We start from the raw sequence: 27,040 nt of genomic DNA on the forward strand, positions 1-27,040 counted from the left end.
AACAGCAGCTAATTCTTATTGCCTTAGAACCAAGTTTCCATGAAGTATCGAACAAGAAAATGCAGGACATTGTTTCCCCACAAAACTGTTAAAAGTCTGTTACAAGCAACAATAAAATGCCTTCTGGACAGGAAGCATTTATAAAATGCAGAGCTCTCCCAGCGAAGTGCTTGCACAGGGCATTCACTTCATTCTTCCCATTTAGATTCAAAACCCTGAAGAGATCACTGACCAGATGAAGAGGAGGAATATCCTCTGAAACGTTTTCACTGGCTTGGGGAGATGAGGAATTGCAGGTACTCCACTAGATCTGGCTCCTGGCTGAAGTGAGCTGGGCAGCAGCTGCTGAGATCAGGAGAGAAGGGGTTGAGGCAAACTTGAACTGATAAAAATACTGAAGGAAAGCTGGCTGAACTGCTAACTCACCATGCACTCACTCCTGAAGGAACACTGTGCTGACATCACAGATTCCACACTCTGTTAAGTTTGCAGCGTCCAAACAAGAAACTGTCCATGTATTCCATTCCCTTGGTTCTAACCAACTCTATGTTTTACATATAAGCCAATCATGCCCACAGCTGACCTAATACTGCTTCAGGCCTTTGTTTGTAAAAAAAAATGAAGATAAAAAAATCTTCTACTTCTATTAGAACTTCTATTCTACTGGGCTTAAATCCCTGAAGAATCCATACTGTGTATGGAAGGCTCTAAGTGTTGTGCCTTGATGCAAATATAAATGCACACAGTAAATGCTTATTGTGCAGTCTGCCTCCCCCTAAGTTTTTCCCCTTTCCCCCTTTCCCTCACAATAACTAAAACCAAAGTTTAAAACCAAAGCATGAATATGTTACCAGCACACATGGACAGGTTTACAATCTTCTGTTTTTAAAGAACAAATGACAAAAAGCATTCAAGAATATTGCAATTTTTTTTAACAGACAAGTAGCAAAACTTTGTACCACCTGGAACAGAACTGCCGAGACAAAGCTCTCCACACATTTTGCTGTAATACTTAAATAAGTAACACCAATGCAAGAACTTTTCTCTTAATGGTTACTAGTGTTCAAGGAATCAGAGGATTATGGAGTTATGATGGTCTTTGTACCCTGTGAATTACAGTTCCACAGGTGGCACCAGACACTTCTCACAGCACAGTCACATGGCTTTGACTTTGATTTGCTTCATCTTCATCTGCTTCTTCTCAAGCTTCTTCTGCTCACGCCGCAGAGCAGCTTCCTGTAGGCAAGGACAGGGATCTGAATCAACACAGGTGATCTCTTCAAGGACCAAGCAGATCCTTTCAGAACCAAACAACAAAGCCCTGCAGCACCGGGTTCACAGCTCACCAGGAGCCTTTGTGTGTTTGAGAAAGGAGCAGCAAATAGAAATCAAAGTTGCCACTGCTACTATCCTTCCAGGCAGCCCTGGAGATCTCCCAGAAGGGATCTGCTGTGACAGTGTTCACAGGGGTCTTAGAATGAGGGAAGAGACGAGGATCTGACTCCATGTTTCAGAAGGCTTGATTTATTATTTTATGATATATATTATATTAAAACTTTACTAAAAGAATAGAAAAAAGGATTTCATCAGAACGCTAGCTAAGAATAGAAAAAGAAAGAATGAATAACAAAGGTTTGTGTCTCGGACAGAGAGTCCGAGCCAGCTGACTGTGATTGGCCATTAATTAGAAACAACCACATGAGACCAATCACAGATGCACCTGTTGCATTCCACAGCAGCAGATAATCATTGTTTACATTTTGTTCCTGAGGCCTCTCAGCTTCTCAGGAGAAAAAATCTTAAGGAAAGGATTTTTCAGAAAATATGTCTGTGACAGATCTGCCAGCAGCCTGTACGAAGGAGAAGGTGCCCTCACCTCCAGCCGACGCTGTTTCTCGGGATCCTCCTCGTTCATGATTCGCTCCTTCTCCGCCCGTTTCTTCTCCTCGCGGCGGGACTGCGCAGCCTCCTGTCTCTGCACGTGAGTCAGCTTGAGGAAGTTCTCTTCCACCCGAGCCCTGTTCTTGTCAGCTTTTTGTTTACCCTTGGCACAGAGAAAAGCAAACACAGGTTGTACTGATTTTCCCACAAGCAGGATGCAGGATCTCTACCAGTCGTACAGAAACAGAAGGATCCAGTAGATCCATAAGGAGCCAGGGGTAATGGTTCCAATTTCACACAATGTCAGATGACAGAAAACCAGGCACTACTTACTTCTCTGTTCAGCCTGAACTTCTTTGCTTTGTCAATGGAGTAGATAACCATGCTCATCAGAGGCAGCAAAGACTCCATGTCCTTTGGGGAAGTGTTGCCTGAACCAGGCACTGAAATAAAGAGTTCCTTGTTCATTCACACAGACTGGCAGTACTCGTCTGCTTGCTGTGATGCTCTTCCCTTATGGCTCACACTGCTCATGAAATAAAGATGCTCTTATCCTGCTCTTTAGGAAGCTTCATTTAGAGCTATAGGCTTCAATTTTGAAGAGATTTGAAGATCTATTATTTTCTAGAATTCTCCCAACAGGCTGCTTTTATTTCAAACCAGGGTAAACCAACTGAGCCTGTGCAAGTTCAAACTGCAAGGCTGGTGGTTTAAAAACAAACCACCCTGAGAGAGAGGAGTATGAGCTGAGGTCAACAACAGCAAGACTGAGTGTCCTGTTACCATGACAATATGCTCCTCAGTCCCCAATGTACTGCTGCCTTCTGTTTATCAACCAATGATCCTGCTACATGCACTGAAGTCACTCATCACACATTATCTTCCACAGGTGACAGATCTGAGCATGTGACTTACCCAAATAAAGCCCCACACTCCCCCAAGACACACACAGACAACAGAGCCCTTACCATTAAATGTAAACAAAAGTGTCTTTTTCGTTTCGGGCAGTTTTGTAAGCTGGCCCTCCCTGGAGGAAAGAAACAAGTGTTTGGAAAAAGTGAAGCAAAATACAAAGTAACTATCATTGGTGTGAAAAACCATCAAGAACCAAAAGACACTTGGAAAGCACTTGAATAAAATAAACATTAGAAGCCTGGCTATAACCCAAAGTTAAGTTTCAATTTAATCAGATTCCAGAAGTGTTTTACCCAAAAGCCCGCAGAGAAAAGGCATGAGTGTGAAAACATACAGCACCAGCCCCTCTAAATGTCAAGAGGGCATGTGAGCACTAAGAAGGCCTGTGGATTCTGAATTACATTCAGCTTCACACACCCCCTTGTTGTTTATACCACTAAAGATCTCTCAATATTTTAGGAGAACAAAATATTTTCTCAAGAGTTTAAGTATTCACTGCCCAAAATCCCACAGTATTCTAATGTGAAAATCTCAGGCCTATATTTCACAGATCCTCAACAATTTTGGTACAAGGTATACACATAAGCTGTCTTATAATTAAATCAAAATATGTTCCTTTATGTTCAATTATTTATATGCCTGTGAGCACAATACACAGGCATGTGCAAAAACCTATGTGGTAATTCAGATAAGACACATCACCCACCACTTGGCAATTGTGAAGCAGCCCCTAAAGCACCTCTGGACTAGGGGGCTCAGGGAAAAGCAGAGCTGCTGCCTGTGTGTTGCTGAGGCACAGTGACAGTCAGCTTTATACGTACTCTTGCATAAGTTTTGGACCGGAGAACTGGTCCGAGAATTGGACAGAGTCAATCTTGTCAGCGTAGTGTGTGAGGAAATGGATCATCTGAAAGAGAAACAGGGGTTAGTTTTTCCCAACACCAATCCAGCTGCAGCATACCCACTCCATAAGGGTTTGCCAAGTTCTCTGCCCATGGCAGGGGCTAGGACTGGATGATTTTTTAAGGTCCCTTCCAACCAAAACCGTTCTACGGTTCTGTGTATCACTCAGGAAATTGCTGTGCCCAGCTTGCCACAGTGACACTGATAAAGACATGAACTTTCCCCTTTAACTTTTAACTTTTTTAGAACATACAAGTTGTAAATGCCAGGATTACCAAGGAGTATTTGTATCAATTCATCCAAGTTTACCTTAGCATCCATCATTCCCTCCGTGACCTCTCCCATCTCTGACAAGATGGCCAGTGAATCTGGAAGCCCATATTTTGCACCAGACTTAGGTTTATCACTGCAGAACTCACTCTGTTTCAAAGACAAAAAGAAAAATAAACACAAGCCTGTAAGTATCTTATCAGACTGAACTGTTCTAGAACAGAGGAACCTCTAAAAGTATCTGAAAAGAAACAATAAAAAATATACTCATCCATTCATCCTGGCTGAGGACATTTCAAACAAAGTAAAGCACACAGCATCAACAATCTTTAAGCTAGTATTTTCCTTCAGAAGTCAGCATTTTAAGGAAGAAGATAAAACAATTCTAATACATACAAACTGGAGTGTTCAAAGTGGATTAAGGCATTTTGTTTACATTGTTTGATAACAGAACAGAAACTGGCATCCTACCAACCACATCATGCTATTACTTGAGAGAAAAGATTTTTTTAACATTACTTGTTATCACTGGATTCTGAGCAAGCTCTGCAATTCTTTTCAGGGCTTGAACATATGGAAAGTTTTCATTTCAGATCATGTAAAACCAGATGACTTAAAGCTAAATTTTCCACATCACATATCACTAATTAAGTTTACTTTTCAATCCTTGAAGAATGTCTCTTGTGCAAATGAAATGAGGTGAAGTGACACTCATATTTGCTGACAAAAATCTGCAGCCTCTCCTAAACCAACTATATCCCAAAAGAAAGGTGTAAGCTGCTTTCCACTGCCTCTTTCCCTGCTGGTCTGATGGGGGGAGCATTTCTCATGGTTGATTCCATTAAACTTTTATCTGTAAATGGAAATACCTTTTCCACACAAATTCCAACAAGTCAGTCACAGGTTTTCAGCTGTTCCCAAGAAAACAATGAATATGCAGATTAGATTCTTATATGCTGTTATTTATCAATGTGCATGTACATACCAGGTCCTGCATCTCTTTCTGAAGTCTCACCAGTGCTTTTCTGGTTCCAACAGCAAACACATACGTGTCCATATCTTCATCATTCATTGTCACTTTTATTTGCTGTGAAGCAGAATGTTATTAGCCCTGTCAGATTTCAATGTTTGTCTGATACTTTGATTCCTAAGAACAAGGACTATGCAAGGACAGACACAGCTAAGAAAAAGGTGGTTGATTTAAAGCTTTTCAGTAGGTCTTAAAGTAAGGAAGCTTTTTAATTAGATTGAGCACACTATTCAGTATTGTGCTGTAATGACAGTGACTAGAACAGCAGAGTTGTAAAAATAATTTGCAATTAAATATTTTGATGTAAGTAAATACAATTACAGATGCATGGGAAGACTATTCACAGTGCACAGAGTCACTGTTCTTCCAAATGTAACTTCTCTTGGCACTTATGCTCTCTAAGAGCAAGCTGGAAGGCAAAAGGTAACATTAAGAATATAATATCCAGACAACATATAAGTTTAAGCAGTCCTATTCAGGCAGACAGAACAGACAGATGAACAATCACTAAGTATTTCAGATTATAAAATCACTTTTTATCAATATGACCTCTTGAATCATAACAGACTCACAAAACCACTCGAATGATAAAATCCACAGATAAAGCAACTTCCAGTCATCAGCAGTTTGCATTTCGCAGGCAGGAAAGAAATACAAACAATTCTTTGAGGTTGTTTCAATAGGTACTGAACTGGAAGATATGGAATACTACAGAAATCACCTGGAACAATCAAAAGCAGCAGAGCAGAACTGAAGGAATGCAACAGTTTATCAGAGCTAATCTGAAGGGCTGAGTACGCACCACTTGGTCTGATGCCGGCCTCATCATGCGTGCCAGGACATTCAGCAGGTCCTGCCTCTTGAGAAACTGAAAACACAAGGTGGCAAACACAGAAAACAGCTGAACAGACAACAGTAAAAAACCCCTTCTTAATACCTAACCTGAGTTTTCCCTGTGTGACCAATACAGCTCAAAAGCAGGTCCACTTTCTGCATTGCAGGAGTTGCTCATGGCTTTGTCCCCTCAAGTCAGAACAGGAACTGTGTTGAGACTGTTCCAGCCCAGGTCCAGGGCTTCGTATTTGTCTTTGCTGTTCTTCTTTGGAATTCCTGCTGGTCCATTTATCCCTCTAAGTGGCAATTGGGCTCTTTAACCTACAGTTACCTATGTTCTCACTACACCTCTGATTTTTACACTCTTCCTGCAAGCACTTACTCTTTGGTGCCAACTTTAAGGGGCAGAATAGAGGTCTGTACAGACCTTCAGATGATCAGTTTTTCCTCATGTGTGTGTACTCAGAACTCTGTGTCTAAATGTGAGCACAAATGCCAAGCTGGGATTCCATGTTCCCCACACAGGAATGGAAAAGCCTCTAGAACCTGACAACTTAACACAAACAGCACCACAAACTCCCTCATTCTTACCTTTAACTGGATGAGCATTCCTTCACAGCACACCCTTCCAGAGCACCACAAGTTATATATGTGCTCATTTTCTTGATTTAGTTTCCCAGTGCTTGTAGCTTCTTTATTAGTGCCATCATCCCCTGAGGAAAACAACATTGAAAGGACCTCAATCTAAACTCACAAATTGAGACACCATAGTTCAGCAGCTCACAATACCACAGTACAGAGAGGGATTCTCTACAGCCTAAATGCCACACTAAACCCAGCTTTCTTCAAATACTAAAAATGGATCCTTGTCATTATGAACTCACCAACAAGAGCAAAGTTACTTTCTAGCAGCTCCCTGTGAGTGTTGAACCAAGCATGAGCCAGGCGGTTGTTTTTGTTCTTGCCAATGATGTAGTTCATGATGTAAGCCAGGAGACCTGTTACCATCAGGATCTCCATGTAATAACTCTCCCAGCTGTTCTGAAGGTGAGCAGGGACCTGTGTAAGGGAACAGAAGCTGTGATTTACATATTGAACAAGTGGATTTTATACACACAAAAACTTGGGAAACACAGAGTAGTGGAGAAGTTCCATCCCGAACACAGCAAAAAGCTCCACAAAGGCAACAGGAGAGAGCTAAGAGAGCTAAGCCTACATAAAGCACTTGGCTTACTGGGGCACAGTAATCATACAGGAAACAACTGATAACAGCATTCCCAAAATACCTGCTTAACAGAAAAAAAGTAATCACTTCCATAAAAATGCAGACCTTGAGCACCTGATCATTCTGTGAAAGACTATTTTGGGAGGCAAAAAGGTGATGCAGGGTGGGCAGAGAGATTGGCTTCAAAAACCAACTGAGCTGACAAGTTCTAATCTGACACTTAAGCCACAGACCAGCTAAAAACACACTGTGTTCATTGCTTAGTACCCCAGTGACATTCCTGGCATACTGTCTTAAGAAAATAAATGATGAAACTCCAAATAGACACTGGATCAACAGTTATACCTACATTAACTATTGTTATGGGGTCTTTATTTTTGCTATGAGATGCATCTGGTTTCTCTTCATACCCTTCAAACTCCTCATCATCGTATGGCTCACTCTCGGTGTCACCTTCCTAAAGGATGAAATCACAAACAGCATGAAAATCCAAAGCCCAGCAAGTAAAATCCAAAAAGAGAAAGAAAGGTGTAGAGACACTATTAGGAAACACATTGAGGAAGGAGGCAAGACCTTACCTGTGTGTCTGCATCATCAAAGTCTTCCTGATTTTCATCCTGACCTTCAAGCTCTACAGTGGCTTCTTCTTCGTCATCTTCTGTAGTGATGATCCTCTGAGGAGACTCTGTGACTGTATCTTCACTCACATCTTCAAATTCAGCAAAGTCATTATCATCATATTCCATAATGTCATCTCCATCCTCAAATTCATCATACTTTGCCAAAGTAAAGCTCCATGGGATGAACAGGACAGCGATAAAAATATATAAATTCTTCATTTTCACTGGAAAAAAGAATTAAATCAATCATTGCAAAAAGTCCTCATCAATTCTGTTACATCACACCTCCAGTAGCACCCATCCCACAGTGCACAGTTTGAAAACACCACAATTTAGACCAGAGAGAGAAATAAACCTGTGCCTGATCTTGCAATCTTCTCTATAAAGAAAGTGACTACTGGCAGCAGCAAATTCACATCTGGCCACACTGTTCAAATGAGCTGAGATGGAAAGCAGGGATGTTCTGCTACAAAACTGACTCTCCAATAGCATCTCCCAGCCAGCTCACTTCCAAGACCACATTCTGTGTCTACAGTTGTTAATAATTAGCAATTAGGCACAGTCAGAGCATTGAATGTGTAACAGCAGCAGTAAATCTTAAAATGCACTTGGTTCATTTAAACAGCAATGCTCTGATAGCCTCTGCTAGTCCAAAATCACAGATGTGATTTTTCTAGGCTGCACACCCAAAACTAAGTTCCCACAGTGTCCCATTATGGTTTCTGCATAGAAACAAAGACCTTTTGCTGGAAGTTGTGCCAAAAAAACCAAAAAACTGAAGAGGACAGATATGGCATTGCTCCCCAGAACAAAGGAGTCAGCTGGGGCTCATGAGCCCAGAGCTCTCCCCACATCAGCCAGAACCCTGCAGAGTTTGTCAGTTCCCCTTGTTTTGCCCTCTTGTCTCTTCTGCTTGAGTTCAAAACAGTCCCAACCTCCCCTTCAGGTTGGAGCACCTTCTCCAAGGTCCAAAAAAGGCAGCAACAACCCCCCAGCTGCACTCCACAACCAGGCACAGAGGATCAGCTGCATCAGGCTCTGCTGTCAGGCTCATTTTACTCCCTCCCGCAACCAGATCCGAGTGGGAACCTGAATGTTAATCAGAGTGTTCTCTCACAAACTTAGAATAGAAATGATTTGCTTCTAAATTTGACCAGCATTCCTCTGAGTGCTTCATGCAGGGAACCCTGCTATGAATGACAAGGACGACTGAAATAAACAGCTTTGTCAAACACTCCTCACTCCAGCAAAAACCTGCGCAGAACATGGTCGCAGAACCTTAATGAGGATGGAAAGCTCAGCAAGGCCCAAGAATTTGGAACACTGTGAGGGAACATCACAATTTTATGTGAATTTAAGCAGGGGAAAAAAAAAACCCAAAATATTATTTCAATAGGACAGAATTTACACGCTGTTGAAAATGACAGGACAACAGAGCCACCTGCTCGACCAAACTCTAACATTTCACATTAAGAACTCCAAGACTATTTGAGCACATCCACCTTCAGAAGACCCAACAATTCCAAACAGCTTAATGCAAAATAAGCTTCTGCAGCCAATTCGAAGGATACAGTTAAACCAGAGGTGGGTGAGAGCTGGAGCACCCCCTTAGGTCAGCAATCTGTCAGAATGGCTTCCAAGTTCAAATTCCAGGAAGCAGAACATCCTCAGCAGGCCCTCCACGACCCACACGCCACCGACTTTCCCTTTCCAGAGGAATTGATGCATTCTCCAATTCTACACCGGCTGCCCAGACCCCACTGGCAAGAGAAACTACTTCCAACAACCCGAAGGAAAACACTGCTGCTGCTGCCTGTGCTGCACATTCACCAGCTCGGGCTTGCTCGGTAGATCTCGAACCCAGAGCCGAGCTCGGGGGCAGATTTTGGAGAAGCGCCCGTCCCCAGCAGCTCGGGCCCTCACCGGGGACACCACCCCCCGTAGGTGTTCGTTATCCCGCTCCAGGGACGCTCCCAGCTCCTTCCCGGAACACGAGTCAAGGTTACCAAGATAAAATCAGCGATCTGCCGTCCCCGGCCCGGCCGCCGGCTCCTCCCGCCCCGCGGGGCGCAGCCCAGGCCGCGCACGCCCGGTGCCCTCAGCGCCAGGCGGCCCCTCCCGGGGACCCTGGCGGTACCGAGCTCTCCGGAGGGAGCGAGCCCCGCCCAGCAGCCCTGGGAGGTGGGAGCGGGGTGTCCCGTCCGGCGGGGCCGCGGGGCCGGGGCAGTGTTACCTGAGTCACGGGCCCGGCCCCCACCCTCCGCTCCGCTCCGCTCCGCGCCCGCCGTACCGGGGCGCCTGCGCACTGCGGGCCCGCCGCATGTGCGGGGGTGTGCGGGTACACACGCGTGAGGGAAGGAGGAGCGAGCCCAGCCCTGCGGCGCGGGAACCACGCGGGAACCACCCGAGAACCACCCGGGAACCCCCAGGAAAGCAGCGCGGTCCCGGGGCCGCCGCTGACGTTACCGTCTCTCGGTTTCGCTGCCGGGGTCCCGCTCCCGCCTGTGCCCGGTCCCACCGCCCTCACTCCCTGCTGCTTCACCGGCGGGCGGTGCGCGTGCGCCGGGGTACGCGCGGCCGCCGCGCGTCACTCACGCACAGTGCGTGGGCACGTCCGTGCGTCCGTCCCCACCCCCCGCCCCGGTAACCGGGGAAGTGGCGGCGGCGGCGGTGGCTGCGGGTGAGTGCGGGGCACTGAGGGAGGGGAGCGGGGCCGGGCCGGCCACGGCGGCGGATCCTCCCGAGCCGGCCTGCGGGGCCTCTCGCGGGCGACACCCGCCGTAGCCGCGGCCTGGAGCGGGCGCGGGCAGCCTGGGCCTGCCCCGCACAAAGGGCCCACCCCGCACCGCGGTTCCGCGGGCGGGAAGGGCCCCGCGCAGGGCCCGGTGTGGCAGGACAGCGCCTGCCCATGGCTCTGTGCCCCCCGGCCCCGGTCCCTGCCGTGCCCTGCGGAGGGCGAGCCCGGCGGTTGGGGGTTCCTCCGCCCTTCCCCCTGCAACGGGAGCGGCCGGGGCGCATCGCGGCCGTGCCCGCGGATCTCGGGCGCCGCAGGCGGGCTCCGTGTCCCGCGAGTTCCCTCCCGCGGAACGGGGCCACAGGGCAGCGAACCCCGGGGTTTTCCTGCGGTCTCTGTGTCCTGTGGGAAGCTCTCCCTCCCTGTTCGCTCGCTGCTGGCGAGTGGGCGAACTGACCGTGTTTTGTACTTTTGCTGCTGTATGGCAATAAAAAAGTGTTCGGTCTTATTTTTGGAGGTAGCAGAATGGGGAAAAGGTGGATAAGTATAGTGGGGAAGGATTCTTACAGTCAGATTTTAACTTAGCAGTTTTCAAATATTCCCACTGTGCTGTGACAGCACAAATGTGGCTCCACCTCTCACCCCTCTAATGTAGTTTTTAATCTCCCAGTGCCACGGATCCGCAGGTGTGAAAGCTTCGGGGTGTCAGGACAAGAGGGAAAACAGAACTCCATGGTCAGCTGCTGCCGTGGAGAGCTGAACAGCAGAGTTTCCCCCGAAATCTACTACTGAGCTTTGGTCTTGACTCAAGATTTATTGAGCAAGCCCCAAGCTGGTAAATGTTCAGCACAGGGACCAGCTGCACTATTTACCTTCAGATTGTTTTGAAGTTGGTTTTTTTTGCCAGTGAGTTCTGATCTCATTGAAGATTTTCAGTGTGAGGATTTGGTTAGTAAGACTTGTAGCCTTTGGACAGTCAGTTATAATGCATTGGAAAGCAGAGAGTGTCTTGCTCTCTTTCCTGCCTTACAGGTATGATTTGCTTGACCATGCAGGTAACCAAATGACTCACGAATGGAAACTGTAAATGTTAATATATCAGTTCAGTCATCATCTTAGAAAATCAAGTTCTGGGCAGACAGTGTTATGTGGAAGGTTTAAAATACTGTTTGAAAAACAGAGATGGGGGAGCATATAAATATGTACCTGTATAACAAAAAGAAATGGGATATATGGCTGAAGGTGGTTTGAGAGGCAAAGGGAGTTGGCTTTTGGCAGAGATGTGCTTGGGCTCACACAGGGCCTTGTGCTGCTCTGGGCCCATTTCTCTGGAGGTTGCTGGGTTGCAGGAGTGAGGTATTGACAAGCCATGAAACACTTACAGATGGGACAATGTGAACATGCAAAATATGCTCTGAGCTGCCTTTTCATCTCTTGTTCATCCTGGTGTTCAAAGTTCTGGCCTTGGGTTTGTTTGCCTTAGACTGCAAACAGGACAGGTAACATCTTAAATGTGTTTGAGTAATCCTTGAAGGACATGCCCTGTTCTGGAAGACAAGCACTTTGTTTTTATTCTTCTTTGGAATTGTGGATATGTTCATACTACTGACAAAAGACCAGAGCCCCATCCTTTTTGGGAAACAGATTAAACCCTTGTCACTCAGAGTTCCACAAGTCCCTATGTCATGACTGAAGCGATCAACTAACAAGAAAAATCATGACAATTACCTATAACTACCTGAATCAGAGCATTAATTTGTCTTTTCTTGTTTTAACAGGTCATCATGAATTGGAATAAAGGCGGACCTGGTACCAAGAGAGGCTTTGGGTTTGGTGGCTTTGCCATAACACCTGGCAAGAAGGAGGAGCCCAAGCTGTCTCAGCAGTCCCACAGTGCTTTTGGCACCGCCGGCTCCTCGGCAGCATTTGCGAAATCAGGGCCTCCTCAGCTGCCTTCCTTCTACAAAATTGGGTCAAAGAGAGCCAATTTTGATGAGGAGAATGCGTAAGTGCAGTCACTTGTTGTGTTTATGTAGCTCTAGATTTTAATGTTTTAATGTTTATGCTGTGGGGGGAAGTATCTGTGACGTTTATATAAATAAATACAGAATAATATACTTAGAAGACTGTGAGATGCTACAGTAGCCTGCAGGAGCTTTCCTCCTCCAGCTTTCCTCTCTTGAGAACATATTTTATTCACTCTGTGGTCTTCTCAGAGTTGGAACCTAGTAGGATAAATTTGAGTGGCTTTTGCACAGGAAAACATTGATCTCCACAGTTCTTTACTTTGTTGCATAAATGTATAAATAAGGCAGCAAAAGTTGGGATTATTCAGCCTGGAGGAGTTTGGGGCTGACCTAATTGTGGCCTTCCAGTACCTAAAGAGAGCCTACAAGAAAGAGGAAGAGAGGCTCAATTTTATGGTATCTCTTTGCCCTGCCATCACTTTGAACTTTTAACGTGAATAATTGTAAGTAAATAAATCTCAACATCTTCTCTTGTCCATGTGGATACCTTGACTCAACCAGAAACCATGAAAGACAGCACAGTGCTGTAAACCATGTGCTGACTGGGCTGTTGTTCACTTTTTTCCAGGTACTTTGAGGATGAAGAGGAAGATTCCAGCAATGTGGAATTGCCCTACATTCCTGCAGAGAATTCCCCCACTCGGCAGCAGTTCCATTCCAAATCAGCAGACTCTGACAGCGATGATGATCCTCTGGAGGCATTCATGGCTGAAGTGGAGGCAAGAGCCAGCTTGGGGAATGTTTATTCATTGCTGTGGCTGTCCCTGTGTGCAGTCAGGGGCAGCAAATGTCACTCAAGGCTTTGGCAACTGCAGCCAAAATGCCACTTAACTTTGTGGTTTATGTAGAATGGTGTTAGTTAGACCTCAAAAATGGATTAGATAGAGAGTGGATGTGACTTACAATAACTTAACTATTTAACTGCTTTGATGATGTCAGAACAATACAACATAGAGCTTTGCTTGTTTCTGAATATCAAACTATGGTTTTCTGTGTTTTTCACTACCTAAATGGAAATTGTTTGTATTTATGAGCTGATTTTTAGCTACAGTTCTGTTATTAGTTGGATTCAGGAGTATATGAAGGATTTATTTTTTCAATAGCATTGTCACAAGCTTAGAGTAGTATATAAATTCAAAGGTACTAGTAGAAGAATTTATTAGCATAATCAGATACAGAACAAGACAAAGATTAGTCCAAGAAGTGTTGTCTCTGTGACATAATGGTTTAATTATTCAGGAACATTTTTCCCTTCCGTGTTTTACCATCTTGGTCTTTTTAACATGTGACAACTTTATGACCCGCTAGGATCAAGCTGCTCGAGACATGAAGAGACTTGAAGATAAAGACAAGGAAAAAAAGAACGTTAAGTAAGTTCTCTTTTACCATTCCCATGCCTGCCTGTGTCTTGTATGGTGCTCAGAGAATTCTGAGCATTTTGTTGATGATGGTTGTTCATTAGGCAGTGTAGTATATACCTCATAAACATCATTAACCTGTGCTTGAGATGCTGTGGGTAACAATTTGTGTGTAAAAATGGGATAATAGGGAAGAATCCATGGCAGCATCCCATGGCAAACTGCAGCAATACTGAGAGTTATCCCTGCCAGAAGCCTTTCTAGGTCACAGAAATCGGGGCAACACGTTGTACTCCTGCCACTTTCCAGATCAGCCTGGATGGTTTTTCTGCTTCCCACACCCTTGGAGAGATCAGAATGGTTTAGCTTAAAATTGCATTTATGTGAGCAAAATAAGTCAGTGCTGCTTTACCTGGACTACTGGAGACTCTTCTAAACTTGGACTAGGTTTTAGACATTAAAGCTGATAGATTAGGTAGCACATGATATTTGGAATTTAAAACAGTTTAAATTCGTGCAGCTTATCTATTTGTTTTGACTAAGGAAAATAATGATGCTGTTGATTCTTGATAGAAATGTCAGATATGTTGGTAGAAGTTACATTGCATGGGGTTGATCAGATTATACGTGGTCCTGACACAGAACACCGGATCCAAATCACCACCTGGGGAAGTTCTGAACTGGATTTGCATACCTGGCTCATATTCCTCTTCAGTTGTGGGACTTCTGTAGCATCAAGAGCTTAGACCAGGATGATCTTTGATGTGGCTTCTGCTGGGAAGATGGAATCCTAATCTTTCAGTCTCAGTACTAGAAGTAAAGAGAAGTCTTTGCAGGGTCACTGCTATGGTTGGCACCAGATATGAAAACTCCATGGGTTGGGAATATAAATGTTGCCCTGTTGATAGTGTTGTGTCTTCCACGAAATCTGGAGCTCAGCACTAATCAAATGAAACTATTGAGCTGAGTCTGTGGAACACTTGCAGGGAAGTTTTCTCTCCGCTTGTTTTTCCAGGGGTATTCGAGATGACATTGAAGAGGAAGATGACCAAGTGAGTTCCTATGCAGTCTTTCTATCTTCTTTTTTGTTGTTTTGTATTTTTTAACTTTCCCTCTCCAAACACCTAACTGCTAGGGACAAACAAAATTCCAGTATCCAGGCAATTCAGCAGGAAGCTGTAGTGGTTACCCTGCTCTCTACCCTTCCAGGTGTTTTAAGAAGAATATTAGGCAATTGCATTCACTGATGAAGACTTCTTTCAGTCAGTTTGAAGTTAAGTTTCCTGTAGAGATTGTTCAGTGTCTGAGGATCTTACACATTGCAATTAGCACGATCAGCTCCAGCAGACACCAGGGAGAGGCTGTTGGACTGTGGAGGCTCCTTGCAGTGAAATGTGGGGTCTGTTCAGGGCAAGAATCAGGCTCTTTGATCCCTGTTTTCAGAGGAGCTCCAGCTCTCATTGAGCTTTATAAGTATCACTACAGCAGAAATAATCAAGAGAAAAAACGTAATTTCAAAATGTACCTTCCTACTGAGTTGTAGTTACTAACACTTGTGTTACTTTCATTAATGCAGAGCTTGGCAGGGTTGTCTGGCCTTGAAAGCCTCTGCTTCCAGTGTAGCTGTGCCAGAGTTTGAGCAGAGGTGACTTTATGCCTGGGGGCAGCTGATGTTCAAGTGTATTGTGTGCTTAGCTCTGAGACTGAGGGATAATTGGCCAGGAAAATGGAAAATCCAGATGAGTATATACGTATATTTGTAATTGAGCCTTGCTTTACAAATCTGATCTTAAATATTTGCTTCAAGTCAAGCAAGACTGGTGTTTTCTCTATGAGAAAGTCTCACACTGGTGTGCCAGTGAGACTCTGAGACACAAACATCTTTGTGAGCTGTGACGATGGCACATGACAAGGTGACAGTGTCTTAACTTGGGCTTGTCTTGAAGGACTCTTCTGAAATACTTTCTTTCATATTTGTTGTTGACTCCATGAAAAATAGATATCTCTTCATTTCCTGAAGTCTAGTTAGGGGAGGTCAAGAAACTATCTTTGGCATAGGATGTTCAAAAAAATCAGTATCATATGCTTAGTAATAATGTGTTTTCTGGTTAGAAACCTACAGTGTTTTGTTCTTTGCGCTTTGTTCCTGTGGAAATAAGAATAGATCCTTCTGTTGGTAAACATAACAAGACTTGGTAGAAGGAGTTGTTAAGCAGACACAAGAGAAGTTTGGCTTTTAGGAGCACTTTGCGGTGTAGCTGACACTGGAGTTGTTTTCTTCATTTGCACCTCTTGTCCTTCAGGCTGTATCTGTTGGTGTTTATTGGAAGAATCAGTTCTAGTGAAAGCAGTTACCTTTTTCCTCAGTGGTGGGTGTGAAAGCAAACAGCCACTTAGCACATACATCACTTCACCAAACAGAAGTACCGTTGCATGCTATGGTGTGTGAGTTTGCTGCTCTGTTTTGCTGCAGGAAGCGTATTTTCGCTACATGGCAGAGAACCCCACTGCTGGTGTGGTGCAGGAGGAGGAGGAGGATAACCTGGAGTATGACAGTGATGGGAATCCGATTGCACCATCCAAAAAAATCATTGATCCTCTTCCACCTATTGACCATTCAGAGGTAGGAGGGACTTCTGGTCTGTTCTGTTCTGTTTGAGGCACTCCAGAAAGCAGGAGCTGAGGAGGCCCCTGTAATATTTCAGTGCTTTCTTAGGTAAATCATATTAAATTTCCTTGAAATTGCTTCATTTAAGCAAATGTTCTGGCAGACAGTTAAGAATTTCAGAGAAAAAAAAAGAATCTTGAGTCTGGACTAACTAATGAATTAATTACATTGCAGATTGAATACCCACCATTTGAGAAAAATTTCTATGATGAGCATGAGGAGATCACCAGCCTGACCCCGCAGCAAGTGGTGGAGTTACGGCATAAGCTGAATCTCCGGGTAAGCTGGTGACAAAACTGCTCTCCCAGCAGCTTTGAACTCCCTTTCAGCTTTGGACTATCTGAGTTTAAATGAAGATTTTCACTGGGAACTCCAGCTTTTGAATCCAATCCTCTCAGACATCTGCAGTGACATTGATTTCTTGGAAGTCTCCTATGGATTTGTGAAAGTGGGCAGTGAGGAATGCTGCTTGGACTAAAGACCTCCAGAGCTAGGAGTTAAAACTGGAAATAGATACACAAATTAGTTCTTTGCTATTTCTGATGTGTTAGTGAGGTGACCTGCTGTGAAGGGAATTATTTGGGGTAAAACACCAGTTAAACACAAGGAGATAAAAATGATGTTTAATAGCTCATATTGATTGACAGATAATTAAATTTTTATACCTGAAAGTCTTATTTACACAACACATCTGGAATTTTGCAGTTAAATTTAATGTCCACTCAAAAAGAATAGTTCTTTTTCAGAGGAAGAGAGACCCATTTGTTGTTTTTTTTTTTTTAACAGATTGCTCTTCGTTTTTCTCTCAAAAATATATTTTTCTCTTTCCAAGGTCTCTGGGGCTGCTCCTCCAAGGCCTGGCAGCAGTTTTGCTCATTTTGGGTTTGATGAGCAACTTATGCATCAGATTAGGAAATCTGAATATACCCAACCCACTCCAATACAATGTCAGGTGAGTGTTGTTACTTCTCAAACTTGTAAAGAGAAAGAAAATAACACATGCAAAGCTCCCTCATCCACATGAGGAGGAGACAAATGCAATTCTAGTTGCAGCAGAGTGGGTTTTTCTAGAAAAATGGCTTTGGTATTTTTTATTTAAAAGTTTGCCCACTTTTTTTCTTGTTGAATGACCACTGTAACTATATCCATATTCCTTTTTCATTGTTTTGGTGAATGAAGAACATTCAAGTGATGTCTCTTGCCTGGAGAAATGTATGAAAAGTTCTGGGTTTTTTGTCTTGGGCTTTCCTCATTACCTGAGTTTTCCCGTATTGTCCAGCACAAGGATGGGCATAATGTGGGCTTAGAATCTCCTTCTTTTTAGGGTGTTCCAGTGGCACTAAGTGGCAGAGATATGATTGGGATAGCCAAGACTGGAAGTGGGAAAACAGCTGCTTTCATCTGGCCAATGCTGATCCACATCATGGATCAGAAGGAGCTGGAACCAGGGGATGGTCCCATTGCAGTGATCGTCTGCCCCACCAGGGAGCTCTGCCAGCAGGTAGGTGTGTAGCATTCCTGCATGTAGCAGCCAGTCTGCTTGGAGAAGGAGGCAAAATTCTTGGCAGAAATTATCAGATAACATCAGGAAAGTGTTTGAAAAAACTACTTTGTGCATGAGTAGCCTGGGTCCAGCTCACAGCTCTTTCTTGCCATTGTTTTCTTGAAGAGTCATGACTAACCCAAAATTTTAAATTTTTGCACCGTGCTCCTATATTATTTTTAGGTATAAGAATGCTGTGTATGCGTTGTGACAAATTTTACGTGCAAAAGGATAGAACCTGCAGGTTAAATTATTGTTGGATGCCTAAGTAGGTTTCTCAAGTTACTGGAAATTATCCACATGTGTCGAAGTACTCACCCCTGAGGAGTTTGGAATCATTCCATTAAGTTAGCAGCTAAGAGTGCATTTCAGGCTCCATGCTGCATTTCCAGGGTAGGTGTGTTGTCTCAGAGCTGTGTGATGTGAGCTGTGCTGTGTGTGTGTCACACCCTCAGATCCACTCGGAGTGCAAGCGCTTTGGCAAGGCCTACAACCTGCGCTCGGTGGCCGTGTACGGAGGAGGGAGCATGTGGGAGCAAGCCAAGGCCCTGCAGGAGGGGGCAGAGATCGTGGTCTGCACACCAGTAAGTACTGTGGCCACCAAAACCAGGGTTTTGCACTGCTCAGCTTGAAAAACGTTGTAAAAATCTGTTCCTCTGATGTGAATATTGACACTTAATTCTAGACTGAAGCCTTGAGATGTTTTCTGTTGTAAGTCTCTGGTAAGTCAGGATGCAAAGCAGCTAGGTGGTTGTGTATATTAACATGTTTTTAAAGGTGCTTTAAAAACTTGGAGTTTTTTCTTACTAGGGTCGTTTGATTGATCATGTGAAAAAGAAAGCTACAAACCTGCAGAGAGTCACTTACCTTGTGTTTGATGAAGCTGACAGGATGTTTGATATGGGGTTTGGTACGTATTGAACCAAAGTCTCTGTTTTGGAAAGCAGTGGGTGCCCAGTCCCAGCTTTGGGAGTCTGAAAAATTAAATAGTGAATGAGAAGCACTCATTCTTTCTGTGATTATATGTTAAATAAAGCAATGAAACTGTATTTTTACTTAATTTTTCTAAACAATGAGCTTACGGGGTTGATGAGAGCATTTCTTTTCCTTTGCAGAATACCAGGTCAGATCAATCGCGAGCCACGTACGTCCTGACAGACAGAGTGAGTAAACAGTGAGTCTGGAGCAGAGCTTGGATTTCCAGTTCTGGACGCAGCCACACCAGGAAACTTGTGCCAAAGTCCACTGGTGTTATTCTCAGCGTGGGCTGTTGGGAGGGAGCAGTTGTGACATGTGGGCATTCAACTCATCTCTCTGTAATCCCTCCACCAACTGCACTCAGAGCAAAGATAATTAGCTGAATTCATGTTCATATGCCTTGAAATTCAGTGTTCTGAGGTGCCATGAGAGAAAGTTCACAGCAGAGCCCTGTATTATCAATATTTCAGATGCTATGTGTTTCCATTCCGTGGTATTCTAACAGTGGTTGGTAATTTCCATTAGAACCCATAAAAGCTCAGCTTCAGTTCACTGACACTCAGGAATCCAGGTCCTCCTTCACAACATCTGTGCAGTGTTTTTACAGTTCTGAAAGGAAATTTCTACTTCAAGGCATTTGAAGCCTGTTTCTCTTCCAGCCCTGTTGTTCAGTGCCACGTTCCGTAAGAAGATTGAGAAATTGGCTCGGGACATTCTGATCGACCCAATTCGGGTTGTGCAAGGAGACATTGGAGAGGTAATGCCATAATACTTGTGAGACACTCAGAGCAAGGAATTGTTCTGTTTCTGTTCCCTGAAATTTAAGTTAAATTGCAAGAAGCATCATTTATAGTTAGTTTTAAATAATTTGTGCTTAGCAAAAATAGAAAGTTGTAGAAATAGTGAGTTTCTATTTTTATCTTGTTGACCTTTCCACTGTGGTGGTTTATTTTTGTTATTAGGCTGAATCAATGATTGTATCTTTCAGTTTTGTCTCAAAAGCATAAACAAAGCCATTGCAACTTCTGCAGTGAAGAATTTGAAAGTTAAAATCTTTGTCCTATGGTTTACATGAGAATGTTGATGCTGGACTTGCTTGACAGTAACAGCTGAGCAGGCTGGGATCTGGTAGGAAGCTGATGAAGTGGGCAGATATAAACTTGCTGGGAAGAAACTTTGCTAATAATATATTGAAACTGATGAGAAATTTCACAAGATGCCTTCAGAACATCCTTCTTTCAACCAGTTCTCTGAATTTTTTGGTTTTTTACATCAGGTCCCTTTATAACAAACGAAATGACTGCCTGAAGCTTCTTCTTTCTGAGAAAAAATTTCCTTGATTTTGCTTGAGAAAAGCGCCAGCTTTCACAGCTCAATCACAGGGCCTCTATTCATTGATCTAAACTATTACTGTGTAATGGGAACATCATCCTTGAAATAATTTTAAAATGTGTCAAAATGAAATCTTTCAGAGAAAACTTGCAGCTAGTGCTGTAAGCTGCCCTGCACTGTATTACTTGTGATGCAGAATGTGTGGGAAATCTGTGTATTGCTCCCACCTTGCTGACTCTGAGGACATTTCTGCCCTTAGGCAAATGAAGATGTCACTCAGATTGTGGAGATTTTCCCCTCTGGGCCCAGCAAGTGGAACTGGCTGACGCGGCGCCTGGTGGAGTTCACGTCCTCGGGGAGCGTCCTCCTCTTCGTCACCAAGAAAGCCAACGCAGAGGAACTGGCCAATAACCTCAAGCAGGAGGATCATAACCTGGGGCTGCTCCATGGGGACATGGACCAGAGCGAGAGGAATAAAGTCATTTCAGAATTTAAGAAAAAGGGGATCCCCATCCTGGTAGCTACTGATGTGGCAGGTACGTGACCTTCTGGAAAGCAGCTCAGACAAGGTGTGGGTATCAGCAGAAAGGCAAGAATGTTTCAGGGAAAGGCAGCCAGGTTGGGTTCTGTACCTGCAGGACACTGTGTTCCAGGTGCTTTTCAGAACCATGGAATATCCTGAGCTGGAAGGGACCCACAGGGATCATGGAACCCAACTCCTAGCCCTGCACAGACACCCCCAAGAGTCTCACTCTGTGCCTGTGCAGTACATGGCATTGGCAAGGGGGGTTATGATGCCTAAATTACAGCCTGACATTTTTTAATATACAGAAAGAAAAGCTGTGTCTTAAGGAAGTGGTTGCTGTTCATTGATCAGCTGACGTTCCTTTTGCCCGCAGGACCAGAGCAGGGTGATACCCTGGTACCAGAGGAATTGCTCTGAGTTAATTGGGATAACGACACTTCCCACCACGTTGCTTTTTTTTCCAGCTCGAGGCTTGGATATCCCTTCCATCAAGACTGTCATCAACTACGACGTGGCTCGGGACATCGACACCCACACGCACCGGATCGGCCGCACCGGCCGCGCAGGCGAGAAGGGGGTGGCCTACACCCTGCTGACCCCCAAGGACAGCAACTTCGCTGGGGACCTCGTCAGGAACCTGGAGGGTGCCAACCAGCACGTCTCCAAAGAGCTGCTGGATTTGGCAATGCAGGTATGAACCAGCAGAGCTTGAGGTGAGGAAGTTTTGCTCCAGATTCAGCACAAAATCAGCCAGCTCATGTTGCTGGCTCCATCGTGTGTTAGCAGTGGCCTTTTGGAGATCTGTCCTGGTAAAGTAGGTATAAAGTAGGTTTCCTTGTGGTTTTAATGGCCTTTGAAAGAATCTATTAAGATTTTGTAACACAGTATGTGATCTATTTTGGGGCCGGGCACTGCCTAGGAAATGAGGAGCTGTAATCTGCTGATGCCAGCAGAGCATTCCAGTGTCTCATTACAGTCAGATTTATAGCAGGCACCTGGGAGATGCAGCTCAGTTGAAAGCTAAACTAGAAAACAATTACAGGGACATTCCCTCTGTGAAAGGGTTGTTGCTTGATCATTCCACCTGCTTGGCAGTGCTCTCTGGCAGGTTTGCTATATATAGGCATGACAGGTAGCTGCAGCAATAGTGCTTGTGCCACTGAACTTATCAACTCTTCAATTTCTTGTCTCTTGCTGCCTGTATAGCTGCAAGAGAACCCAGGCTTTTTGGCAACTCCCAGATTCAGAGATAGATTAGCAGGCCTGTGGACACCTTAGCAAGGCAGCATTTTCAGAAGGGACAGAATTAGTGAGGCAGAGCTTCCCTGACTGCCTTGAGAAGAGCATGTAGGAAGCCAACTGACTTACTCACATTTGGAGAGACTGTAAGGCATAAAAAGAGGTGCAGCCAACTATTATTTAAACACCTGGAAACAGGAGATCTGGTTGGGCAGACGTTCCCTGGCCACTGCTTGGAACAAAAAGTTTTGCTGAAAGAACCCTTGTTTCTCCTTAGCCAAGCTCTGGGCTAAATCAGTGAAACCAAAGTATGAGCAAGGGCAGAGCTTCCAAGTGATGGCATTGGAAATTATGTTTATTCCTGGGCTTATCAGAATGCAACCCCCCAAAACCTTAACCTGAATGAGAGTTGAAGGTGTAAAATTACTTTTCATAGAAAGCATTTGTAACTCAAAGCATCAGACCCACATGGCACAACTGCCTACAGCAGCTGTGTGGTTAAATGGAAAACAGTATTTGAGTTTGTCTTTTGAAATGCTCAGTGTCCCTTTTTTCTCAGCCTCATTACATGCATTTATGAAGCTTTTTATTCCCTGTGTTTATTCTCTCTCTTACAGAACCCGTGGTTCCGGAAATCCCGTTTTAAAGGAGGGAAGGGCAAGAAGCTGAATATTGGTGGTGGTGGCCTGGGGTACCGTGAGCGCCCCGGGCTGGGCTCAGAAAATACTGTAAGTAGAGAGGCTGAAGAGGTTGTTCACAGATTCTTGGAACTTTTTCACTTAGTATTGATTAGTCTTTAATTTTAAAAGGTCTTGGTACTGGATTACAGTGTCTGCTTTAAAAGTTCTCATAGCTCAGCATCTTTCAGAGTTAGGATCATATATATCAAGTGAAAGTCTCCTGTGCTGTTCTTCTCTTGTTAAGAGCTGCTTTTTTTAGAGCTAGAGTGATCCAGAAGGTTTGGAGATTCCTCATAAAATAGACTGTCACTGTAAAATAAATGGTAATCAATTACTTCCGAATTTCCAGCCATTTCCAGTCTGATTCTTGGCAGAAAAAAAAAATGGAGCAGACTATTCCACTGGTCAGGGCTCTCCAGAAGTCTGTCATCCTTAGTGGATGTATTTCCTGAGTGCAGGGACAGGATAGATGTGAGCAGTGGTTGAACTGAGTGGGATGTGTGGGATGAACCTCTGCAGTTGCCCTTTGTGTTTTTGCACAGGACCGTGGAAACAACAACAGTGTGATGAGCAACTATGAGGCCTACAAGCCATCCACAGGGGCCATGGGGGACAGGCTGACAGCAATGAAAGCAGCTTTCCAGGTTGGTTCCATGCTTGGACTCCTTTTCTCCCCTGAAAATGCAGCAGCCCTGTTATTTCAGGGAAGTTGAGGGTGGTGGTTGTGGCTGTGTCACTTGCAGCACACTCAGCATGGCAGTGCCAAGTGGTGGAATTAGGTACAGGCTGGACTGAACACATTTGCACAAATTTGCCAAACTTACTTTGTTTTCTGCTGCCTCTTTGCTCTTTTTTCTTTCTGGATTCTGCATCTGGGCTTGATTCTTGGCAGCAGTAGGGTAATTGCAATCAAAAGGGGAAACAGAAGCTCTTTCTCTTCAGTATAAAAATTAACCCCACAATGTAAGAATTCCCTTGTTGGTGCTGTCCAGTAGGAGGTGCCTGTTACTAAGTCTGTGTCCATAAGCACAGGAGGAATGTAATCACTCCAAGACTGACCTTTTCTAGGAATTCTATTGCCCCAAAATCCAAGGTGTGCTTGTGACCACACGATGACTCCGTGTTCCGTGGGGCAGCACAGAGCCAAACCTGCTCTCTTTTGTCTCTCCCTTTCCTGCAGTCCCAGTACAAGAGTCACTTTGTTGCTGCAAGTTTAAATAACCAAAAGACTGGGAGCTCTGCTGCTGGTGCCAGCGGCTGGACCAGCGCCGGGAGCCTGAACTCCGTCCCGACGAGTTCAGCGCAGCAAAGCGCCGCCAATCCCGAGAGCCCCATCGCAGCCACGGCGGCGGCAAAGGGAGTGCCGGGCTTCACCAGCACGGGCAGCCTGAGCAGTGTGCCCCCCTTCCCGAGCACTGGAGCGCAGGGGTTCAACAGCACAAACACCAGCGCCAACAGCCGGGAGGGCAGCAGCGGCATCGTCAGAGAACGGTACAACGACAGCCGGAACAGTCGGCACGGCGAGGCCCCACGGCGCGCCGAGGGCAGTGCTGGCCGAGGGGAGGGCACTGGCCGGGGGGAGGGTGGTGGTGGCCGAGGGGAGGGAGGTGGTGGCCGCTTTAACGAGGGCCAGCGCTTTAACGAGGGCCAGCGCTTTAACGAGGGCCAGCGTTTCAACGATGGTCAGCGTTTCAACGATGGCCAGCGCTTCAACGATGGCCAGCGCTTCAACGATGGCCAGCGCTTCAACGATGGCCAGCGCTTTAACGATGGCCAGCGCTTTAACGATGGCCAGCGTTTCAACGAGGGCCAACGCTTCAACGATGGCCAACGCTTCAGCGATGGCCAACGCTTCAGCGATGGCCAACGCTTCAGCGATGGCCAACGCTTCAACGATGGCCAACGCTTCAACGATGGCCAGCGCTTCAACGAGGGCCAGCGCTTCAACGAGGGCCAGCGCTTCAACGAGGGCCAGCGCTTCAACGAGGGCCAGCGCTTCAACGAGGGCCAGCGCTTCAACGAGGGCCAGCGCTTTAACGAGGGCCAGCGCTTTAACGAGGGCCAGCGCTTTAACGAGGGCCAGCGCTTCAATGATGGTCAGCGTTTCACCGAGGGCCAGCGCTACGATGGCCAACGCTACAATGAGGGCCAGCGCTACACTGATGGCCAGCGCTTTAATGAGGGCCAGCGCCACGGCGAAGGCGGTGGCCGGCACAGTGACCCCTCCCGGCACAGCGACGGCCGCCACGGCGACGTCCATCGCCACGGCGAGGGCCGGCACTTCAGCGACTTGCCGGGCGGCAACCGCAACAACGGTGACAGCAGGAACAGCGAGAGCAGGAATGGAGAGAACAGGAAGGAGGCCAACAGCCGAGACAACAAGACAGATGGCTTTGCTGTCCCAGAGCCCCCAAAACGGAAGAAGAGCCGGTGGGACAGTTAAAAGCTGGGGGTTCGCAGCCTGGAATCTCTGCAGGTGGTGTTGTCGTTTTCCAGAGGATTTCTCGGGGTTGTTGGGAACTGGTTGTTGAGCAGCTGGGGCAGGAGAAGGAAACCATGAGAACCCCCATGTGAGTTCATCTGCGGACAGACTCACCCGAACGAAGTGCACACAACACTTAGTGAAAGAAATAATTTTGATAAAGCTCCCTGGGTTCTGCTTTGAAACATTCAGTGCTCGAGTGACTCTGCTGGATTTAAACAGATCTTCTTGACAAAAAGAAGCTGTTCCACATCCTTGGAACGTTAAGAAACTGTTGTCCATAGAAGTATAAATTAGTCTTTTCTTAACCAGCGTTCACATTTACAAACCAGTCCAGTCCACCTAGAGATGCTCAGGACCTGCCTGTTAGACATTAATCTTGCAGCAGTTTGGTCAGTATGGTGAGTTCTTCCTCCATCTCCTTTTCACATATTCTCCCCAAATAATTTGGTCTCCAGGTTACCATTTACCTCTCTCCCCATCCACTAAGAATGTATCAATTTGCTTTGCTAAGGTGAGGCAGAGCAAGTTGGTTTCGGTTTTTTGGGTGTTTTTTTTTTGGTTTTTTATTTTGATGTGTGTGGAGCTGTTTGAGGAATCCTTCTCCATCCCAGCAAACCACAAATTCACTTGTAGTGTAGGTTGGACTCCCTGGCTTATTTGTGATCAGTACTTTAATTCCAATTCCATTGCCCAGATATGTTTTCTTTTGAAGAGCCTTCTGTTTTCTAATATCCTTCATTCTGGTGGAAGCCTGCATAGCAAACCTGTGTCTCTGCTGTGCCTATGCACCCTCTGTTCTGAGAGGGTTGAGTGCTTTCTTCAAATTAAAAACAAAAAAGGGAAGACAATGTAGATAGACCGCAACAATCAGAGGCCGGAGCTCCCCAGGAAGTGTGGCTAAAGGAAGAAGATTCAGAAATTCAGGGATCTGTTGCTCAGAAGCCTTTAGGGAGAACTCAGAAAACAATTAATGGAAAGAAACAGCTCAAATCTGGCCTTGTTTTGGACACATGTAGTAAATCTGTAAAATCCTGCTTGCCCATTTTTAACTCATTGTGTGTATTCCCATTTTTTAACTTCTTTTTTTTTTTTTTGCCACAAGGTAGGGAAGAACTTTTCAGTTGGGACATGTCAGCACCCACCGCTGGCTCGTTTCCACTGGAAGATGTACCAGAAGCTGTCAGGGTTTTGTGACATTGTGATGTTTTCTTTATCAGCTGTGCATTTACTTTCTGCTTGCTCTAGTAAATGTTTTATTACTGGTACAAAAATATGCAGCATGTGCTTTTTATTCTCCTCTTCCTTTGGCTACCCTGATGTGTGATTGGGGAACTGACAGTCTGGAGATCTGACTGTGTCTGTCTCACCAGAAGTTGTGGATTGTAGCTGATAAAATACTTCCTGTGGTTTTTCTTAGTATCTCTCACCCCAAAATGTTTCACAAACCCCGTTTTAGCTTCAAGGTCTCCTGGAGAATAGATTTTCCTCTGCTTTCTAAGAGGAAAGCATACAGCCCAGGACATGTGATTCATTTCCCCCAACTTTTTGTGGGGTCATGGGCAGACCTGGAAAGAGAGCTCAGCACCAGCCCCAAGATCTGACACCTGAACTGGCTACAGTTCAGACACCACATGATTATTTGGGCCCCCTCAGAAACCAGCTCTGATCCACTGGAGTTTTTTAAAAATAGTTTCCAGAATTCCCTCCCCACAGTCTGGGCAGGAATTGTTGCCCTGGTTTGAGCTCTGCACATTCAGTGTGAAGACAAGGGTGTTTCAGGGCAGACTGGCAG

At 45.2% G+C, this 27,040-nt stretch overlaps 2 protein-coding genes across 3 annotated transcripts; one reads left to right on the forward strand and one right to left on the reverse strand.

The window, feature by feature from the left end:
• Positions 1-1,075: 1,075 nt before the first annotated feature.
• Positions 1,076-10,191, reverse strand: CCDC47 (coiled-coil domain containing 47). 2 transcript variants are annotated; one of them, XM_030966196.1, is made up of 13 exons: positions 10,145-10,191; positions 7,637-7,902; positions 7,408-7,515; positions 6,718-6,892; positions 6,425-6,546; positions 5,802-5,867; positions 4,955-5,056; positions 4,009-4,119; positions 3,618-3,703; positions 2,850-2,908; positions 2,215-2,324; positions 1,877-2,044; positions 1,076-1,236 (listed from the first exon to the last, which is right to left on the reverse strand). In XM_030966196.1, the coding sequence occupies exons 2-13, from the start codon at positions 7,895-7,897 to the stop codon at positions 1,156-1,158; spliced, it is 1,449 nt and encodes a 482-aa protein (XP_030822056.1). In that variant the 5' UTR covers positions 7,898-7,902; positions 10,145-10,191; the 3' UTR covers positions 1,076-1,155. The 2 variants fall into 2 exon arrangements, with proteins under 2 accessions (XP_030822056.1, XP_030822055.1); XM_030966195.1 differs by lacking the exon at positions 10,145-10,191 and adding an exon at positions 9,685-9,990.
• A 2,004-nt stretch (positions 10,192-12,195) lies between these two features.
• Positions 12,196-26,519, forward strand: DDX42 (DEAD-box helicase 42). The gene is made up of 18 exons (XM_030966329.1): positions 12,196-12,417; positions 13,008-13,158; positions 13,748-13,809; positions 14,813-14,849; positions 16,271-16,420; positions 16,640-16,744; positions 17,298-17,417; positions 17,790-17,966; positions 18,464-18,592; positions 18,819-18,918; positions 19,124-19,171; positions 19,646-19,743; positions 20,578-20,854; positions 21,309-21,535; positions 22,701-22,811; positions 23,306-23,407; positions 23,944-24,328; positions 24,371-26,519. The coding sequence occupies exons 1-18, from the start codon at positions 12,197-12,199 to the stop codon at positions 25,204-25,206; spliced, it is 3,336 nt and encodes a 1,111-aa protein (XP_030822189.1). The 5' UTR covers position 12,196; the 3' UTR covers positions 25,207-26,519.
• Positions 26,520-27,040: the final 521 nt, after the last annotated feature.

The sequence above is a fragment of the Camarhynchus parvulus genome, chromosome 27 (genome assembly GCF_901933205.1).
Source record: "Camarhynchus parvulus chromosome 27, STF_HiC, whole genome shotgun sequence".
Lineage (NCBI taxonomy): Eukaryota > Metazoa > Chordata > Aves > Passeriformes > Thraupidae > Camarhynchus > Camarhynchus parvulus.

Bases quoted from the DNA above. Each gene is read 5' to 3' on its own strand.
- DDX42 (XM_030966329.1), top strand. From the start codon at position 12,197: ATGAATTGGAATAAAGGCGGACCTGGTACCAAGAGAGGCTTTGGGTTT. The intron at 13,159-13,747 runs GCAAGAGCCAGC...ATGACCCGCTAG, and splicing joins CATTCATGGCTGAAGTGGAG to GATCAAGCTGCTCGAGACAT. The intron at 13,810-14,812 runs GTAAGTTCTCTT...TTGTTTTTCCAG, and splicing joins AAGGAAAAAAAGAACGTTAA to GGGTATTCGAGATGACATTG.
- CCDC47 (XM_030966196.1), bottom strand. From the start codon at position 7,897: ATGAAGAATTTATATATTTTTATCGCTGTCCTGTTCATCCCATGGAGC. The intron at 3,704-4,008 runs GTAAACTTGGAT...TTTCTCTTTCAG, and splicing joins AGGGAATGATGGATGCTAAG to ATGATCCATTTCCTCACACA. The intron at 1,237-1,876 runs GTGAGGGCACCT...CCTTGCCTACAG, and splicing joins AGAAACAGCGTCGGCTGGAG to GAAGCTGCTCTGCGGCGTGA.